Raw genomic sequence first — 21,793 nt, forward strand, 5'->3', positions numbered from 1 at the left:
ACCATGCTTAAAGTCTGCAACTATATCTGTAACACATCAACACAGCTCAGATATATGTCAGCGACTAAAAAGACCTTTTAAATAATTTAAAAGCAAATTCAAAAATCTAAAAATAGTAGATTAATGTTCTATTATTATTATTCGTAATCCTTTGTATTGTTGCACTGTACAACGTAACATACAACACACATTGTCACTATTGGAATGTTTTTTAGTACACTACTTTTAGTACTCAGAGTACAGTACTACTGATACTGTATTTATATTTTTGAAAGATTATTTAATTTACTCAGTTGTGTTACTGTTCATTATTCAATACACAACAGATAATCTGTTTGGTTAAAAGTGTTTAAAAGGAAAGGTTTGTTACATGTCTTGGTCATAGGAGAAGACATTAGTAGAAGACATGGTGCAGAAAAACCCTCAAATAATTAGAATACATGTAAGGAGCACAAACAATAGTAGCAGACCTATCCTAGAAAGATAAAACTGCAAGACACAAATGAAACAATCTGGAAAAAAAAAAAAAGATCTCACGAACATACTACATCTTCCAAACTGCCCTTTAATCTACTGTGCATAGACTCATAAGATGCTATCTCTACCACTGGACTCTACCCAGTAAATTTAAATCTTGACCTTTTGCTATTTTCCAATGCCTTAAAGGGCCTCTGGAAACTGTAATAATATCAGCTGAAATAAGTAAAAATACCTGTTTTGATATATTTGGTATTTGGGTAAGCATAAACTCGGGGTAAAATGATATTTTCATTTTGAACTTCCATCATATATCACCTTTTTCATTCTACTGAGACTTGGAGTGTGATAATATCTATGTAATAGTTTATATTGCAAAAACATGTCCATTGTTTTTTTTTTTCATGTTCAGATTCTTATTCCAGATATCTTTGCCAAAACTGTGGTACATATTCTTTAAGACCTTATTATGTAATTTACATCACTGAGTAATCCTTACTAAATGTTTTTTTCATATTTAACAATCAACCTAATTAACTACTAATTATAGATTCACAGTTAATTCAGGGCAGTTTTTATAATGGCTTCTGTTGTGTATGAACCAGGTTTTTCAGCACACTAATTATCTTTATGTTTCTCAGCCATACTGTTCTTTACATCTGCACCTTCATGTGGCAGAGAATCCTTACACCTCAGGAAACATTGTCAGCAAAGACTCAGCCCCAGGGATTATAATAGCATCAGGTGAGGAGATTGTTTGATTTGTACTTTGATTTGCACATCTATGCTGTTGTTTACGCTCAGCCTTAATGCTGGTCCCAGTAAAATCTGTTCTTTAGTTCTGTCTTTCACAGAACTGTCTACAAAGTGAAATGAAACCAATCTTTCCTGCACATCTGTGTCATAATACATAAATGGAAAGAGTAACAAAACTCAACAAAACCTTTTAATGCGGATTGCCATAAAAATATTGGTTTCAAAAAAAGAACCATAATGATTTGTCTGTGTAATTGTTGAAATAGATTAAAAGTGTTTTTCTTCCTGTGTGTTCAGGTGTAGTTGGACCTGAGCTGACAAGTACTAATGTCAGCATTTTCATCACATCAGATGCTGGAAACACCTGGAAAGAGGTATAGTATAGTTCAATGTCAAACTAGAGCTAAATTTTAAATGTGTAATGGTTGATTTTCTTGATTTTAAATACATTTCTTGGCTGAGTATGCTCATGTTTTTCAAATTCATTTTTATCATAATAGAGATAACTACATTTATAGCTTTTGTGATAAATGTTTCCCTTGAACTTTCCCACACGATAATGCAGAAAAAAATATAGGAAAAATATATGAATCATGCAGTATCTGAAAAAAAAAAGAGACTGCCCTGTGAGTTCAGTGGCAACCTTAAGTTCTTGCTTTGCACTCACAACTGCAAACAAGTGAGGAATTGAGGTTTGAAACCCAGCCTTGTGCAAGCTTTGTGCATCTCTGATCTGTGCAACTAAATCAAAAGGAGTTTTTGCCATCAGCTCAAGTCTCCAGAAATCAACAAAGAGAGCAACACTTGCTTGATGCTTTTGTTTGTTCACACAACTGAGACTCTTGTGTAAAGAACAGTTGTGGTTTCTACTTGTTTTGTGTGTAGGTGTAAACATGCATGTCCCTTATGTTGCATATACAGGCTTTTTCTCTGGTGCAATAAAGTGAAGCTACTCTTGTCTGCAGGTTTTTCAGGAAGAGTACAGCGTGTTTTTCTTGAATCAAGGAGGATCTCTGGTGGCCATTCGACACACACCTCTGCCAATTAGACACATTTGGTAAGGCTCTCCAAGGATGTTCAGCATCTTTTTAGATGCTATACGCAATCTTCAAAACAAGGAGTGAAACTGGTTTCCTGCTTAGTCCCTTCTAACTGAGTTCTACTCTATTTGTGGCTGGTCTGTATGTGATCCAACCATTGTTCTCTTCCTCAGGCTGAGTTTTGATGAGGGCAGAAACTGGGACAAATATAGCTTCACCTCCTCTCCGCTCTATGTTGATGGGGTGCTGGGGGAGCCTGGAGAAGATACCCTCATAATGACGTAAGATATGAAGGAACTATAATGAGATTATGTGTTTCTGGTTTGTTAATTGCACTAAATAATTATACATTATTCTGATGAACATTCAGACGTGTACATAAATCTTCTTAAATTCCTTTAATGTAGCCAAAGTGGAGTTATAAGTTTTTGTCTTGTATCTGCCCAATATACCAAATGTTTTTGACTGTTTTATGACTTACTTTGTTTGTTTGTGCAGAATATTTGGTCATTTCAGTCACCGATCTGAGTGGCAACTTGTCAAAATTGACTTCCGGTCCATTTTCCAACATCGGTGCACATCTGAAGATTATCTGACATGGCAGTTACACAATGAGGCAAGAGAATCTTGCTGCTACTTCACTGTTTTTATAAGATGAACATTCAGCTGTTGATTAAACTCAAGTGAACCCATTTAATTCAGTCACACAATAAAAGCATGATGGTAAAAAGACAAAAAAAAGAAAAAGAACCTCTGAAATGTTTATGATGCATTATTCATCACAGGGTGAAGTGTGTATCATGGGAATGAAGAGAATCTTTCAAAAACTGAGAGCAAACGTTCGATGTGTCAAGGCCAGAGATCAGTATATTTCCCAGATGTCAGACTCCTGCCCGTGCACAGAAGCTGATTTTGAGTGGTGAGTTCCCTGCTCTGCAGCTACTCTTTTCACTTCATTAAATCCAATGCACAACACTTTATCAATCTCCAGAGGCAGACTCTATGAAGCAAACCTAAGGCACAACAAGAACAGTATCTGAAGACTTGTATTTTATAATTCACAACTTGTTATTTTTATTGCTGTTGTATATTTGTTAACTTAGGAAGCAAGTTTGTTGCTATCATGAAAAAAAAATATACTATCTGTTGTTTTCTTTCTTATGTATTAATAATTTTGTAGCAACAGTCATCTTTATGTACACTACAGTAGCAGTTTTAATCAATATTCCAGTATTAAAAACATTTTTCTGATTTGTGTTATATCACAATACAGAAAATATGTGTAGAATTACAGAGAAATAGATAAATGTAGATAAAACCTTGTGGCCCTACTTTACCTCAGGCAAATCTTACAAAAGGTAAAATAAACCATATTTACTAGTTTTACTAACTAAATCGATTTGAACAACATAATTTAAAAAAAAAGAACATTAAGTATACTAACATAAGTTCTGTGTCATTGGTGCGCAGCCCTCTGGGCTATCGCTATAGGTCACGCTATGCGCACTTAAGAGAATTCGTTTACGCCCACCTGGGGTGTCCACACGTCCGCAGGAGCTGCTTATATCTGGGAGCCAGATATAAGGCGGCGGTTCGGGCGAGCTCTTCCCTTTCTTTTCTTCAGCCTAAGCACTGACAACAAGCTCTTCGACGACATGACTTTGGCAGACTGCGACGTCACCAGAATCTGCGACGAGTGTGGTACTGGCTACATCTTCGAGGACGACCTGCACCCCAGCTGCGTGGGCTGCATGGGAGCGGAACACGCCGGCAGAGCCCTCACTCCAAGGGCGAACTGCGCGTTCTGCAAGCGGCTGCCCCTCGAGGCACTATGCCAGAGAGCAGAATTTTCTGTTCTTGCAGCCAAAGAGTGCTGGCAGACCGAGGAGAGGCCTCCTCCTTCTGCTCTGTCCTCCGCGCCGAGGAAACCCGCGGCCGGGATGACGAGTTCGAACCAATCCTGGAATTAGCCTTGGACCCAGAGTCAGAAGACTCTGCTTCCTAGCTATGCCACTCGCCGGACGGCTCCCCGCCCCCTCCCCCTCCAGGGAGCAGATGCACATGTCTGCCGCTAGCATGCTAGCTGAGCGACCTACGACGGCCTCTTCTACGCCTCTACCGGCCGTGGCTTAGCTCCCGGGCATTATCACGACGGCGGCTAACAGGTGTAAGCTCCCCGTACCTCCTGAGCTGGTCCAACCACTTCAGGATGACCACTTCAGCCGGTACAACCAGCGACAGGCGCCACGCCCTGTACCTGTTTGGCCTCGATCACCTGTCATCTCCGCTTACCTCTCCACGGCAGCGTCGGAGCCAGCCAAGCTAAAAGCTCCGGTGTCGACCTTCTCCCCCATCACGCAGGTGGCTGATCTAGGTAGGGGGTTTTCCCACGGTCCCGGCACTGGAACAAAGTTTGGCCTCTCAGTTCAGATGCCTCCTGCTCCTCGGCAGCCTCCCAAGGCCCCTAAGCTAGACTGCTCCTGGTCTACCCCGGCACCCGAACGTCCCCGCAAACAGTGAATGTTCTGCGCGGGGAATGTTGTGGTGTTCTAAGGTCTGAGGAATGTATATGTCATGTTTAGGGTTCTGAGGAAAATAAGCATGTTTACATCCCCCTGAATGGCAAATATTCCTCCATAGCTCAGCCAACTCCTGCCAGTCATAAGGCAGCCGTGGCTGTTTCACACACATTTCCCCCACAGTTCAGCCCTCACGCTAATCAGCACACAGCTGTCTCGTTTGGCCCCTCTGGGCCCCGCGGATAGCGAGTCAGACACTCAACAAATCAATGCAGGTCAGGAGATTTCCAGCTCCTGCGATGCGTTCACCGACGCGACTGATTCACATCAATAGATCTGAAGGACGCGTGTTCCCATGTCTCCATCATTCCTCAACACAGGGAATTCTTGCGCTTCCGTTTCCAGGGGACCAGCTACCAGTACAACCGCCTGCCATTCGGGTACTCGCTGGCTCCTCGCACTTTCTCGAAGTGCGTCAAGATGGCACTGGAGCCCCTTCGGAGACAGGGAAGTGTTCTTACCTCCACGACCTGTTTTCTGCTGGCCCACTCCCCGGAGGAGTCGTGGCAGCAGATGGCGGAACTAGCGGGTCATTTGAGCTCTTTAGGTTAGCTAGCTAATAATAGTGTATCTCGGGGTGGAACTGAACTCATTACAAATGAGGGTCCGACTCTCTCATCCCTACTGCGTCACTTTGCTCCACGCAGACGCATCACGGCTCGATCGGTGATGCGCCTTCAGGGGGATAATGGCAGAGGCTCATCCGGTGGTGCCGCTCGGCCTATTGTATACAAAGCTGTTTCAGCGCTGGTTTATCCGACTGAGGCTCGACCCAGTACCTCCCCTCGTCCTAACCCTGCATACATGCCCAAATGCGTCACTAGTTCTTTCAGATCTAGAGTGATCCCGCTGGAGGGCTTCTTCAACGTCCCCACGCGACCGCAGAGGAAGCTGCTTCACATCTTTTCTGCCCGGTGCGCGCTGGGGGTCTCCCCCCTCTCTGCAGAACGTTTGTCTCACTGCCTATGTGACACCATTGCACAGGTTTACTTCGCGTTGGGCAGGGACCCTCCGGTCGGCATCTGTGCACACTCCACTAGAGGAGTGTCATCCTCCACGGCTGCCCTGCGCGGTTTGTCAGTGGAAGACATTTTTGCGGCGGCCTCATGGGCCTCCCCCGTATTCCTTTGTGCTTTTCTATTTGCAGGACCCTAACCCCACCTCAGGTGGGCGTAAACGAATTCTCTTCAGTGCGCAGGCGCGAAGAGGGGATATGACCCATAGCGATAGCCCAGAGAGCTGCGCACAATTCACAGAATCTTGGGTCATGGTACGAAACCAATGTTATCTGACCCATTAACAATAATATGGAAGCCCAGTACTCAAATATATGACAACAGTTCATTGCTGCATCTTTCTACTTATATATGTTACAATGAATGTTGATTGCATGGCTGCTACCTCGGCTGGGTCTCTTTTGCAAAAGAGATTGTTGATCTCAGTGGACTTCCTGGTAAATTAAAGGTAAAATAATAAATATATCTATTGCACTTGCATAGGTTTACATAATGAACAACGCTAATGGTTCACTCTACAGTCTATTGAATGCTACTTTTTATGTCTTACAAGTTTTGCTTCAAGTCAGAATATCTTGTACATCACTGTTACATATTTTATTTCATCTTTCTGAACAGTGCTGATATTGTATTACAAGCTTAACACCACTGTACTACTGAAAGACTTATTAAACTTTCCATCTCTGGCTCCTGAGAATATGTTTCCCTGATCATGATGAAATATGACAGATCCCTCTGACTTTGCCTAGGTATAATTATAATTTGTGTAAACATTCTTTTTCTGCTTCAGAGGTTTGATACATAAAACATCAGATCTCAAATACTCTGAGCTGCTGTGCTGTCAAAACTTTTCTCTAGCCTAAAACACACTCTGTTCACAGTAGACATGCACTTACGGTGTAAATTATACTTTAAATTTTAAATAAATGATAACGAGTCTCGATAAAACCCCCGTGTATCATTTTTTGTTTTTGTTGTTCGTTCTAAAACAGTGACTATGGATTTGAGAGGCAGATTGACGGGAGCTGCTCTCCAGCTTTTTGGTTTGTTCCTTCAGCTGCATCTAGAGATTGCATCGCAGGGGACAGCTTCCTCAACACCACGGGGTACACCTGATTCACTTATATTGACACAAGAAAAGGGAGTTATTTACATTTAAACCTAGATTTCTTGAAACCACCTGCTTTTATGTGTGTACACTATGCACTGTTTATGAAAGGTTTGTAACATAAAAATAGATTAAAAATTCTAAACATGCACACGTATTTTTTGAATATACCTCATACAAATGTTTTCCTGTGTGTTTGTGTGTGTGTCCTGTGGTTACACAGGACAGTATATGTATGCTCTAAAACTCGTTTGTGTCTTTTTGGGAACTTTTAATGAATTCCAGATATCGCCGGGCTTTGTCAAATAACTGCACTGAGGGAACTCTGCTAAGGTACAGCCCCAGGCGTCAAAAGTGTCCCAGTCAGGCCCCCAGGGGCCTGCAGCTCTTCACCAGTGAGGGAACATTGGTAGCAACATTGGAGAGGAATGTCACCTTTTTGGTCTTTCTGGAAGAGGTGCTGACTTCACTTAAACAACTCAACAATGTTGTGTTTTATAGGGAGTAGGCTGTATTTTTTGTTTTGTGTGTTATCAGTTAATCTAACTGCTGTCAAACATAGCACAGAGGCTGGAGCAACACATTATCAAATAAATATGCGGTGACATAACTTACCACCTGACCTTGTTTTTGTACATTTTATGGCAAGTGCACTCTGTTAGGTTTCAGCAAGGACACTGAAAAACAACTGAGGCTGCAGTGTGAGTGACAGTATCTTGTTATCTTTTTGAAGGGTCTCAGCTCCACAACAAGCATAACAGTGGACTTCGGTGATGGGACCACCATATCATATGTTAACATAAGCTCTATCGATGACGGAGTCAAACATATCTACAGCAAAGTTGGCATCTACCAGGTTTCTGCTACAGCAAGTAATGCTCTGGGCTTTGAGAGGGTGACACTCTACCTGCACGTTTCATGTGAGTCAAAAAAAAGAATTGCTGCAAGATCATTTGACGTGTTAGTAAAGAAAATTGGATGGTGATTGACTGGTTGACAGAGTTTATTTATTAAGATTATGATATAGTGAAATTGTTTGGAATTAACTTCATTTTAGTTAGTTTCTACACCATAAGCTACTGTCTTGATCGTTGTTATTGTTAATCATAGACAGCCATCAAACTGCCAAAGTACTTTAACTTGTCTATCTTTAAAAAGAAAAATGAATGTGAAACACTTGGGCCAATATGCTTGCAACTCCTCTTTGAAAAGGGAGACTATTCAAAATCTACATCTAAACTTTTTTAGTGCCACTCACCTCATGCAGGCATAAACGATGCCTCTTTGTTGTTTGATCACTGAGAGAGGACCAGCGGTGGTCAGGTTGGATTTAGCTCATTATAATGGAGTCCACTGGTTACATTGTCGTCGTAGTGTAAAGCATTAAACGTCCACAGAAATTTGTCAAACCACTCCTGCAGTGCAATCAATTTCTCCACTGTCTGTCCATATGCACATTGTGTTACAATCGTTGCATATGTGTGGCTTGGGCCGCGATCGTGAGCATCATGTAAGCAGTATATTTAGCCACGCTTTCACATTTTTACAAAAGGTGGTGTGTGTGTATGTGTTATTTCTCTAAAGGTCAACTTGAACAGATACAGCTTTCGGCTCCTCCCGTGGTCATCAAGAACAAAGCAGTAAACCTCACGACAGTGTTGCACCCCAGTAATGTGGGAACAGTCACCTATTACTGGTGGTTTGATAACAAAACAGAGGTGAGTCTCATTTTTTCATTCTCTATCATCTGCTACCTATTTAGTGAATAACATGAGAGGCTCACAAATCACAATACAATCTTCTTCTTTGTCCCTTTTTGCCTCGTAGCCTGTTGTGACCCTGGATGGAGCAATGTCTGTCACTTTCTCCAAGGAGGGAACTCACAGTATCACTGTTCAAGCTTCAGTTGGAAATACTGTCCATCAGGACCAAATGACAGTGGCAGTTTATGGTGAACTATATTTTCTCATTTTACTTGACTCATCACACTTAATAAACAAACTCTCCAAATAGTACTGCAAAATCTGTGGAGTCAGTGTTTTATGTAAATTAAGAGTAATTTTTTTTTTTAGATTTTCAAACCTGTGAAGTTTTCTGACAAAAAGTTTGCATGACAGGATCTCACAGTTGGTTTTGCTAGCCACATCTTTCTGCCTTCATCAATGGATTGAGTTTGCTGAGATGTAATAAGAATGGTTTAGTTTAATATTTGGGTCTTGAGATTTCTGCTGAATGATGGTGCAAACTGCAGTTGCTGGTGAAGGCCATGAGATGTGGCTAAAAGCTCAGCTAAGTTTCATGCTCTTGTTTTGACAGCAGTTGGTAACATAATGCAAGGATAAAAAACATCTACCTTCATGCATTAAATCTTTCCTTAATGTAAATATTTTCATTCTTCTTAACTGTTAAAAATACTCTAAATTTTCAAGTAGGGTACATAACTGACTGTGCAGGGAGCCCCATAACAACAGTTGGGTTTATTAGATAAATTAAGTGTATCGTTATTTGAAGTGCAATAGCTAATTTTATTTCTGATTTTTTTCAGATTATTTCCAATCACATGTTTTAGCCTTCTCTTCTAATTTGGATGAGCTGAACCCTGGGGTGGCTGAGTGGAGAGAAGACATCGGCAGAGTGGTGAAGAGCTCCATGGTTCAGGTCAGTTCTTTATTATAAAGCCTATTAATTAATGAATTAAACACCAGAAGTTTTCATTCAGTTTTGGGCAACTAGTAGCTGTGCACTATCTGAGAGAGAAAAAAATCAGGTCCCTATGTACTGAGCCAATAACATGCTCATTCTAGGTTAAGTCGCATTTGTATTATATGCATGTGGCCTCGTGTCAAGTGTTGCACTTCACTACTTGCGGTGGCTTTAACCTCACTTGCTGTGTAATTAGTTGTTAGCCTCTTCATGCTGACATGGCCTGAAATCATTACTATCACTGCAAGCTTTAAGCTGAACTTGTCAGAACACTAAAGGGCAGTAAAAGTGCTTCTATGACAGTTGCCATTTGCTTTCTAAAGAGCTGAAAACCACTGCCTCAAGAGGACCCAAAATCTCAAGAAACAAGAGCCTAATTGTAATTAAGTGCCTCAGGCTTTCCTTTCCAGAGGCTGTAGGGATGTCAAACAAAACAGGTTATGCAAAAGATCTGCAAAGTGAGCTATATATATATATATATATATATATGTATGTATCCTACAGATCCCCTCAGTATGAAACATTCAATTTGACCTTCTGTCTTGTCAGATATTACCATGGTTTACACCAGGAAACTGACAGCAGACCTCTGGTTATGGCATAAATGCACTAACAACCCTGGCCTTTACCAAAGGTTGTCAACTTGAACTTACTTGTTTCAGGTGATCCGTGCATTATATGTTGACAGTGACTGGTACTTAGGCAAATGATACATTGAAGCAGAAAGCCAAGAGTATTTACTCATTAATAAAGGTGAGCCCAAGAGATCATCTTTCAGGGCCAAAGTGTAGAATGTCCACCAAACTGTGTCAATTAAAAAGCTTTCTAATGAGGTTTGGTTATCATTAAAGGTCACTGGAATCAGTGAGGATCAGCTCCTGGTCACAGTGCTACCAGGTTTACCTACTACAGCAGAGGTTTTCATCGTACCAGTCAAGAAATCAAGAAATGGAGCCACAGATGAAAAGTGGGCGCACCTTGATCAGGTAATGTCTCATCAAATTATTTTAATGGCCCCTGGCAGATGCTCAGTGTAATGTGGTTTACTGTGATGATTAAAACTACACCAAAGTTAGCTGAGGCAGTCAAGAGACTGCTTTTAAAGAGAAGGTCCCTGAGAATATACATTTTACTATGTGATACAACTATTGTTTATCAGTTCAAGCTGTGTGACAGCTTTCTTGCTCATAGCCCAAAGTAAATTGTGACAAATTAGCCAAGATTTCATGCAGGTATCATGTAACAGAAGCAGTCAGTTTTTAATATATCTTTTGTAATCTCATTCCAATATGAAAAAGTTAAGGGACAAATCCACTCTGCCTCCGGCATTTGTTTTATCCCTGAGAAACTCATATGAATTTCAGCTTTGCATTCCAATATATAATTGCAATCATCCTCATTTATCTCTGATTGTTTCTCCCATTTCTGATTGACTTGACACCGATTTGTGTTGCATTGTATAATAAAATTAGATGCTTGTTTTTAATTTGTTTTTTCCTACATATATCCTTGGAATGTTTAATGTATTTACTATAATATTACTAATATATTTACTAAAATCTTTACTAAAGTCTGATCTGAAGAGAGATAAAGAATTCTTCAAGGTTATATGCAATTGAGAGTTACATCTTAAATGCACTGTTTTCCTGTGTATAGGACTTAAAATATGTTCACTGTATTTAATATGCGCTCAACAGAGCTACACTATTTTTGGTTTTCATTTTCTCTTTTCATTTTTCTATTTGGAATACCATTATTTTATACAAAAGACTAAAAATCCAATGTACTTTCCATTATCACTGAGCCTTTGCAGTTGATTTCATATTTTAAATACATTTGAGACATACATTTCCCAACCTTCCAGTTCCTTTCTTTGTTTTCCCTAATTTTACTCTGGTATGAAAATCAACTTATGGACTGGGTTTGGGTGGAGGAATACATCAAAATGGGCATCATGTCTGCATTTCTTTAGCCTGAGTTACAGTACATTGTCATTGCATAGTAACATAGTTTTAAGTGCAACTTCATTTGGAAAGTCTGCACCCCATTGCCATGCAACAATAAGGTTAACTTTGACAAAAATAAATACAGACATGATCCTCATTGTGATGGATTGCCAAAGTCAGCCAAGTTTAAAGTCTGCAAATGTATTTTCATACTGCAGAGAAATGAATGGACATCACTGACTGCATGGAAGGTAGGGAAATGCTATATTGTTTTTTGGAAAAGGTCAGCAGTAATGAAGACTGCATTTTTGTGGTAATTGGGGTAAAAGATGTAAAACTGGTGTGGTTCATTTAGTAAAAATAAAGAGAAGAAGAAAAATATGTTTTCTGTAGCACTTAGGAAGCATCTCATCTTCTACAACTCCATATGACGTCCTCCACACAGTTACCAGGTTGTAGAATAAACCCCAGATTTCCTGTGGAGTCATTCAATCACATAACTACGTCTTAATTTTACTGCATTCATGATTTTATAATGGTCTAACCATACAATACAAACTTAATTTGTGTTTGTTTTCTTTTTTCAACCCTGATTGCACTATTGTTTCACAGCAGCTCCAGCTTTTTGAAATGCGCTGTCTTTATATTTTAATAGCTACACGATATAATGTTTCCACACATGTACTTTCGAGCTGTCAGAAAGAGTAATACAGAATATGAACACTAGAGGGCAATGTCTTCCCACGTTAAAGCAGTGAACCAGCATCCTTTAGAGAACTGATATTATAGTGTGCTCACAAGCATCTCAGTATGTTACAGACCCGCTGCCACCAACTTAGACTTGTACAGTACAAGCATAAACCATAATCATTTCGATCTACCATATTTTATTGATTTGTTTGTTTTTTTTGTTTTGTTTTTTTGCAGTAAAATAATATTTCTGGATCTTGAAAAGTGAGTTTTTATCATTTTATTTTACAGAAGGCAGATTAATATGTAAACAAAACAATAATGCAGGGCTTTTTTTTTTAAAGCACAGCTAGAAAAACTCATTTATTCATCATAACGAATGGGACCTCAATGTATTACAAGTAAACATAATTTTGCTGGCTCACAGTCAGTCTTGAACTAAGTTAATAGGTATTTAATTACATTGATGCATCATATAATTGGCACTAGCGAGAAAGGAGACAAACTGGGGCAGGCGGCCTGGATTGGGAATTAAAGAGATGTATTTATCTAAAGCCTGTCTGATTACCTGGCAGAACCTCACAGACAATAGGGTAATAAATCTTCAGTTCACTCTTCTCATCTCCAGTGAATGACTTGCAACGTGGATGCACCGAGTGAGTGTGTACCCACACATATGCACGTGTGGCGAGTGCATGTGTGGAGCAGCTTATTAAAATGTGTAATAGATTTACTGACCCTGATATGCCACTAGAACAAAAAGTAATTATTCATACTGTGTAGAGCAGTCTAATTTTAACCAGTGGAAAGATTTTAGAAAGAACTAGATGGAATTAGTGAGGCATGGCTAAGGACTCAAATGGGCTCTGGGAAGGCATTTTGGTCTCTTGTTAAATGACTGCTTCATCTAGGTGTGAAAAGCAGGGGAAATTGAGGCACTTCAGGGAGAAAAATTAAAACTGCAATTTTATGATATTAGTACATACTTTGACTTCCAGTAGCTTTGCCTCACTGAACTTTTAGATCGTGTTTTCTTGAAAATAGGTAGAGTATACCACAGAAATTCCCCTTTGTTGTAGAAAAAGCAAAAGATTTGTTTTTTTTTTATAAATGTCACTGCCACATCATAAACAGAATGCCCTTTTACCTGATAGGATTTCCACTGCCATTAAAAACCTGCCAGGTTTCAGTGCGGAGGGTTTGGTTTTCTATGTGTCACATCAACATTTGCTCCTCTTTAGAAGGAAGCAAAAATTCTGATTCATAATTCAAGCTGTTGGATGAAATGACTGTCGTTGAAATATTGATGACTGGAATATTGCTGTGCAGCCACTGCTAACAGTCTTCTCTGCTCTGTCACTCCTCCTCATAGCTTTCTCAGGTTCTGCTAAGTGCTCTGAACCAAGACCTCATCCAGTTCACACTCAAACCGGGGGTGCAAGTGAATGTGTACTCCACACGGCTGTCTCCAGGTGAGTCTGATGTGTCTGCCATACACCTATCTAAGAGATGCATTTCAGGTGGTTGTCTCTTATTTGAGGTCTGGAATACCCTGGAATACATTAGCATTAATATATAATACTGGAAAGAAGTATTGATCATGAGTGAATGATCCTGGTGAACTAAAGGAGATTACAGTGTTGATTGGATATTTTCTTTTCATAACTCTCACATTCTGTCAGTAAAGCAAGAAAGCCCTCATTCTCCAGTGTTATTTTATAGGACCTGTTATGTAATTCACATTCATATAACATTAAAAAAAAAGCATTTGTTCTCATGTGCACTGCCTTTCTCTCTTATTCTTTCTCCTTTAAAGCTCCTCTTGTGGACAGCAGCGACAGTGGCCACAGCAGCACTGCAGTCATCATGCTTGTGTCAGTCGTCCTGATGGGCTTGGCCATCTTTGTAATATATAAATTTAAAAGGTATCGTGTATCAGATATTATAACCACTATACTGTAGAGGAGTCTGTTAAGGAGCTTTGTTAGGAAGGATGTGTGAAAATGAATCCCCACATTTTCAGACTGTTGTCGCTGCAAATACCTACGATAAGATAGAAGTTAATGTCATTTTTTTGTATGTGTGTTTGCATAATGGCCCTATTTAGAGTCAGCCCTATTAACTACAAGCAAGCACCTCATCGCTGAACTCCTAAAACTTTCCAGAAGTATTCAGACTCCATATATCTGTGAGTTATGGACGTCCACGACACAATAATAGCTCAAGGAATAAGACAATTCCCCTCTGTCTCAATCTGCAGAATATTACAGGGAATGACAGTCTAATCAATTCTCCCAGAGTGCTGAATGGGTGTCAGAGTCCTGCAGTTATCAATATTCATCTATCTGACAATGTGAGGGTTGACCTTTCGGAAATGCTAAACACAGCCATTCAAGGTGAGGCATATTCTGCAGAATGGCAGGAAAGGTTGAGAAGATAAGTCCTGAGACAACATATATTATACAGTGAGGGACATACAGTAAATAGCATCCTCTGCAGCAGGTAATCCAAGTGCCCATCACAGGTTTACTTCCTTGGTGGTTTGTAGAATTGTACTCATTATGAAGTGAAAAGTGATTTCACTTTAATTATCAGGATAATTTCTACATTAAGAAATCAACTTTCTAAAATGTCACCACAGCAGCTGCAGCGTAAAATCACAGGGGGAGAATCTGAAATTAGGAATGCAAGATGTTAGTTTTAAGCACAATTGTGGGTGCATCTAAGGGGATGAAAAATTGATTGAAAACTGAGGTGAACAATATGAATGTGAGAGTAATGCCCAGTGGAATGCAAAATGCCCTAGTTTTCAGCTTTCAAGCAGTCCTCTCCCATCCTTAACAGTTAAAAATAGTGTGCAACACATTATGCTTCATGAAAGCATTAGAGAAACGGACCTGATGGGAGGTCTCTATATTAACTGGCTTTTTTTTAAAAATCGCATTTCTTTTTTCCTCTGCACAATCTGCAGGAAAATCCCAGGCATCAACACATACACAGCAGAGCAACCAGACAAAGAACAAGAGGTCATCCCAACAGTGGCCTCCATAGCTGTCCCAAACCCTGAGGGAGACAAGCAGACCTCACTGGATCATGTAGATGTACAGTTGGACTCAAAAAGCAGAGGTACTAGTGTGTTTATTTCTTCCTAAAAACAAAAGTAGCAGCTTCCAAAGCGACCAAAACGTTGGTGTCATTAAAAACTGCAGATTTACTTAAAGGGTCAATTCCCTCAAATGACAAAAAACATTCAGTGCTAGTGGTTTTGTTTGCCCAAGTTTCAACTGCCACACCAACACAGTGGAGGCGGGTGGAATTTCATTAGTTGCGGTAACAGAATTGGGGTGGGGAAATCATATTTAGAAAATTCAAAACAACCGTCTCTTCCTGGAACAGTTTCTTCCATTACTCTGTGATGCACTGTGTGTATTGAAATGTAGTCATTATTCTAGCTGACAGGTACACCAAGTTGGCTATTCACCTCGCAAACATTTAAATTAACCAGTTACTGGGAGAAAGCACTGGATATGGGGGAAAAAATCCCATTATCAGGATAATTTTAGGTTTTGTCCTCCTGATAGTCATTTGAGGCTTTGCACATAAACACACTCAGTTGCAGTCTGTCAGGTGTTTCTATCATTCTGTCCACCCCATTTATATCAATGATGGCTGGCTTCCACAAACTACCTTGTCCAAGAGGATAGACAGTTGAATCCACACCTCCATAAAACAGTTTGAAAAATACTGAATATCATAACATCCATGAAGCGAGGATTTACTGCATTAGACTGTATGCTATTTTAACTTGTACACAGAGTTAGAAACCAGCAAAAAACAAGCAATGCACAATTAACATATTCAGTATAAAACTACACTGCAACTTGCATCATTAACTTATATCTGATGATTATTCTGCTTATTAGCACTTAAACTGAGACCTTTTGGAGCTCAGTTCAGGGAGGCTAATGTGACTGGACCTTAACTGGGAATGTGATTTCTGGAAAGCCTGTTAGATCTGTGAAATTTTTAAAATCAATTCCTTTAATGTGAGCACCACAGACAACACTTACTGTTTAAATTGTGGCCGCACGTAGAACTAAAACTAACTACCTAGTCAGAGGTAGGGCACCTTTGCCACATCTGACTAGGGGCAGAGGTGCCCTACCTGCTGCTGACTACCTGGATCAGATATGTTCAGCCAATCAGAACGTGGTCCATCGGCAGTGGGTAGAGTAGGTATAGCTGGAAAACAAATAGGGCAGTGGTCATCGAGGAACATAGGGTGGGCACCCCTGCCATAGGGGTTAAGTGAGAATCTGTCTTAGAAAACTGAGTGAGGTGACACTTTGCTGTAAAGAAAGTTGTGGCTAAAGTTGAGACTGTATAGTGGAAAAAAAAACTAGCAAAGAGGAACAGTGAAGTTAAAGCTCAGTGATGGAGATACTTGATATTCACTCATTGTTAAGTGGTGATTCTACTTTTCCTCCCCCTGTATTATCATATGAGAGGCCAAAATACAGTTATTATTATTATGTGCTGTTTATTTATGGATTTGCCAACCTGTTTGTCATGGCAAGGTATTAGTATTCATAGGTAAGTGAAGCACAATCAAGTTGAGCTAAAGTGATGAGAATGTCTAGGTGAATTATTTGACCCAATAAAATAATTAGTGCATTGGGAAAGTAGCAGAGTGGTGAAAGCATTTTCATCAAGAAATATCTATGAGGTTCTAGTTGATTTACCTCTACCCATAGCTAAACAATCGACCCATCCAAGATAAATGTCTTCGCCTGCAAAAATACACCCATATGCAAATAGCTACATAAAATTCCTGCTCTGTCTCTTTCTTCTCTTCTCCTTTACCAGGCTACCTGCCATCTCACACAGACATCAAGCTCTCTGATGAAGCGCCCCATGTGTTTTAATGTTGAGAGTCTATGACCGACTCGAAAGCAATACATCTTCTTTGGCAGTTACTTCCAGCAAGCTATGAAACCACGGTCACAATGAATGGTCTCGAGTGTTTTGCTACCCATGCATGGATGGACCAGTTCACACTGTGCTGCCTAATCTCTGAGGAGACTGTACAGATTTATACTTGCTTCTTGAAAAAGGGACACTTTTTGACTGAAAATACTTGTATTTTTGCAAGGACATTGTTCTTTGTATGTAAATAGTGTACATCCATAATGGAAGAAGTAAAAGGCATTTGCTTTAGCTGGTTACAGCTGCGTCTGCTCAAATATGAAAATATCAAACAGCAGAACAGAAGTAATGTGTAATAATATTTCAAAATATGCTCCTGTTTCTGTTCTTTGGACTTGTGTTTGTGAAGTTTACTTTAACTATGTGGAAATAGCTTATCTGAGTAAGACAGTGAGGGACACGGATTCATTAAGCTCTGTACAATCAGTAAATCTTATCACCAGATTCTCATCAAATGAAAGCTTGCAATATCGAAGAGATGAAGGAAGGCTTCTAGTTCCAGATCTGTGTATTTCATCAAGCCTGTCTTTGCCACTCAATGTGCTATACAGTATATGCCATAACAAATAGAATACTTTCATAATAACTGTTAACCCTACTTTAAAACAGGTTATACACAAATCTGTCCAATCTGAATCAGCAAATGGATAGTTATTGCAGCAGCAATATATTTCATTTTAGAATCAGTTTAACTGTTAAACAATGCAATGACTTTTAAACTTGTTCGTAATGTTTTGTGCCAGGAGCATTTCTTGTACATTCTGGTTTCTATAAAGGGAACAAAGTGTAACTTATCTAAGTAAGTTAATTGGTCCTAAAAAAGTTACAGTACAACAGAAAATGCTGTAATGCAGTAAAAAGCGCTATACATTTGTTTGACATAATTAGTTTGTCACAGTTAAAAACTTTCTCATGTTTGTGTTGTTTTTCTTTGAGCTGATCTCACTGTGAAGGTTGTGCTGCCTCTTTAACCCTTACATAGTGTTCAGGTCAAATTTGACCCATTTTGACATTAGACAGCAATAGAAAATACCCTAAATGTCATTCTTTTAGCCTTACATTTGATGACTTTTCCTAAAGTGACCCAAACTACACAAAAATGAAAATATTTTCAAATATTATGCTTTTGTACAGGTGCTACAATTTTTTTGTACAGATCGGACCTATATCTTTTAAAAGATTAAAATTTAAATTAAACTTAACTGAAGGTAATTTTTTTTAATTAATTAAATTCACCTTAATTTCCCCTTATATTTTCTTTTAAATTTCCTAAATTTAAACTCACCTTAATTTTCCCATATGTTTTCACATATATACTTTAAATTTTCCCTTAAATTTTCTTAAAATTACCTTACATTTTAATTTTCCCTTAAAATTACATTTTCCCTTAAAATTACCTTACATTTTAATTTTCCTAAATTTACTTTAAACTCAACTTATTTTTTTCTTAAATTTTCCCTTCAATTTGTCCTAAACTCACCTTAACTTTCTTTCAAATTCTCCTTTAAATTTCCCTTTAAGTTCCTCTTAAATTTACCTTACACTCACCTTAATTTTCCCTTAAGTTTTCCTTAAAATTTCCTCTTAAATTTACCTTACACTCACCTTAATTTTCCCTTAAAATTGCCCTTAAATTTTCACCCTAAATATACCTTAAACTCACCTTAGGTTTATCTTAAATTTGCCCTTAAATTTCCTCTTACATTTACCTTACACTCACTTTAAATTTTCCCTTAAAATTTCCTTAAACACACCTTAATTTTCCCTTACAATTTCCTTAAAAATACCTTACACTCACCTTAATTTTCTCTTAAATTTGCCTTTAAATTTCACCCTAAATTTACCTTCAACTCACCTTAGGTTTTCCGTTAATTTAACACAAGTTCACCTTAAAATTAACCTTAATTTTCCCTTAAATTTCCCCTTAAATTTACCTTAAACTCACCTCAATTTCCTCTTTAATTTTCCTTTAAATTTTTGCTTAGGTTCCCCTTAAATCTACCTTAAACTCACCTAGGTTTTCTTTAAATTTAACCTTAAATTTCCTTTTAAATTTCACCCTAAATTTATGGTATTCACCTTAATTTTCTCTTAAAGTTCCCCTTAAATTTATCACAAACTCAGCTTAGTTTTCCCTTAAATTTTCCTTTAAATTTCTCCTAAAATTTACCTTAAACTCACTTTAGGTTTTCCTTAAATCTAACCTCATATTTTCTTTTCAATATCCCCCTAAATTTACTTTACTCACCTTAATTTTCTCTTAAAGTTCCCCTTAAATTTATCACAAACTCAGCTTAGTTTTCCCTTAAATTTTCCTTTAAATTTCACCTTAAATTTACCTTAAACTCACCTTGGTTTTCCCTTAAATTTTCCTTTAAGTTCCCCTTAACTTACCTTAATTTTCTCTTAAATTTGCCCTTAAATTTCCCCTTGAATTACCATAAACTCACCTCAATTTCCTTTTTAATTTTCCTTTAAATTTTCCCTTAGGTTCCCCTTAAATCTACCTTAAACTCACCTTACTTTTCTCTCAAGTTTTCCTTTGAATTTCCCCCTAAGTTTATCTTACTCACCTCAGTTTTTCTTTAAAGTTGACCTTAAATTTTCGTTTCCCCCTAAATTTACCTAACTTACGTTAATTTTTCTTAAATTTCCCCTTGAATTTACCTTAAACTCACCTGAATTTTCCTATATTTGCCTTTAAATTTTCTTTATACTTTCCTCTTAAATTTCCCCTTGAATTTGTCCTAAACTCACCATAACGTTCTCTTAAATTTTCCTTTAAATTTCCCCTTAAGTTCCCCTTAAATTTATCTCAAACTCAGCTTAGTTTTCCCTTAAATTTTCCTTTAAATTTCTCCTTAAATTTACCTTAAACTCACTTTAGGTTTTCCTTAAATCTAACCTTAAATTTTCTTTTCAATATCCCCCTAAAGGCTGAGTGGTTAGCACTGTTGCCTCACAGCAAGAAGGTCGTGGGTTCGCATCCCGGCCTTTCTGTGTGGAGTTTGCATGTTCTCCCTGTGCTTGCGTGGGTTTACTCCGGGTACTCCGGTTTCCTCCCACAGTCCAAAAAACATGCATGTTAGGTTGATTGGTGACGCTAAAATTGCCCGTAGGAGTGAGTGTGAGTGTGTGAGGTTGTCTGTCTGTGTGTGTCTATATGTGGCCCTGCGACAGACTGGTGACCTGTCCAGGGTGTACCCCTGCCTTCCACCCGAGAGAGAGCTGGGATAGGCTCCAGCAGATCCCCGTGACCCTGAACCAGGAAAAAGCGGGTATAGAAGACGGGTATATCCCCCTAAATTTACCTTAAACTCACCTTGGTTTTCCCTTAAATTTTCCTTTAAGTTCCCCTTAACTTACCTTAATTTTCTCTTAAATTTGCCCTTAAATTTCCCCTTGAATTACCATAAACTCACCTCAATTTCCTTTTTAATTTTCCTTTAAATTTTCCCTTAGGTTCCCCTTAAATCTACCTTAAACTCACCTTAGTTTTCTCTTAAGTTTTCCTTCGTTTCCCCCTAAATTTACCTAACTTATGTTCATTTTTTCTTAAATTTCCCTTGAATTTGCCTTAAACTCACCTGAATTTTCCTATATTTGCCTTTAAATTCTCCTTAAGTTTCCCCTTAAATTTTTTTTAAACTCACTATAATTTTATCTCAAATTGTCATTTAGGTTTCCCCTTAAATTTCCTTTAGTTTAATCATCCATTTATTAATGTCAGATAGGCTATTAATAAATTTTAAAAAGATCTGTGGCTCTTCATTTGGTATAGACACTGAGGGTATTCTTGGCTCAGGTTAAAATTGACCCAGACCATACTGTGAAGGCATGACATATGAACAGTATGTAAGGCTTAAAGGAAGGACAATAACACTGAAATTATACCAGGGTTTTCATGTTGTGTTAAAACATCTGTTTATTCTGAACTGTGTTTACATGTTCCATGATAATACTAGCTTCTCCAGATGGCAGTTTTTCAGTTTACAGTAAAACAGAGAAGCCTGCAGTCTGTTCTAGGTTTGCCCCCCAAAGACTCAGTGGACAAAAGGCTGCAGATTTGTTCATCTCCTTCGCTGCAAGGGACACAAGCATAGAGAAGACGTATCTCCTGTCAACAAGACTCAGCCTACGCACAGAGCTTTGGTCAGCTGCTGTCTCTTTGGGATAAGTACTGAAGTTCTTCTTCATCAAACTTTTCTTTTTAAGTGTTGTCAGCATCATATGTCAGTAAGACAAATTGACTAGAGGCTTCTCCATATTTCTTCCCTCCAAACCTCTGATTGAGCCTAAGGCATAAATAAACTCGCACTCGTCATCACACAAAGGCTGTTTCTCCGCACCGATCATCGGAAGAGTTTTTTTTTTGTGCTCGATATTTAACAAAATTTTTTGTTTGTCCCAATAATCAACCTGTGAAAACGATTGTGAACATGATTTGCATGATTTTTTTTCTTGTCTTTCTAGATATTTAAAATGCAATGTA

At 38.6% G+C, this 21,793-nt stretch overlaps 1 protein-coding gene across 1 annotated transcript in view; it reads left to right on the forward strand.

Moving 5' to 3' along the window:
* Window positions 1-17,240, forward strand: part of LOC113131946 (VPS10 domain-containing receptor SorCS1-like) — a 40,749-nt gene extending 23,509 nt beyond the window's left edge. The window contains exons 11-27 of the mRNA XM_026309730.1: window positions 1,119-1,221; window positions 1,531-1,607; window positions 2,199-2,290; window positions 2,447-2,554; window positions 2,772-2,889; window positions 3,059-3,192; window positions 6,861-6,974; window positions 7,262-7,433; window positions 7,710-7,896; window positions 8,561-8,694; window positions 8,804-8,927; window positions 9,522-9,634; window positions 10,531-10,665; window positions 13,688-13,787; window positions 14,132-14,240; window positions 15,287-15,441; window positions 17,182-17,240. Coding sequence (XP_026165515.1) covers window positions 1,119-1,221; window positions 1,531-1,607; window positions 2,199-2,290; window positions 2,447-2,554; window positions 2,772-2,889; window positions 3,059-3,192; window positions 6,861-6,974; window positions 7,262-7,433; window positions 7,710-7,896; window positions 8,561-8,694; window positions 8,804-8,927; window positions 9,522-9,634; window positions 10,531-10,665; window positions 13,688-13,787; window positions 14,132-14,240; window positions 15,287-15,441; window positions 17,182-17,240 — 2,034 coding nt within the window. The remainder of the gene's footprint in view (window positions 1-1,118; window positions 1,222-1,530; window positions 1,608-2,198; window positions 2,291-2,446; window positions 2,555-2,771; window positions 2,890-3,058; window positions 3,193-6,860; window positions 6,975-7,261; window positions 7,434-7,709; window positions 7,897-8,560; window positions 8,695-8,803; window positions 8,928-9,521; window positions 9,635-10,530; window positions 10,666-13,687; window positions 13,788-14,131; window positions 14,241-15,286; window positions 15,442-17,181) is intronic.
* The last annotated feature ends 4,553 nt before the right edge of the window (window positions 17,241-21,793 follow it).

The sequence above is a fragment of the Mastacembelus armatus genome, chromosome 15 (assembly GCF_900324485.2).
Source record: "Mastacembelus armatus chromosome 15, fMasArm1.2, whole genome shotgun sequence".
Taxonomy (NCBI): domain Eukaryota; kingdom Metazoa; phylum Chordata; class Actinopteri; order Synbranchiformes; family Mastacembelidae; genus Mastacembelus; species Mastacembelus armatus.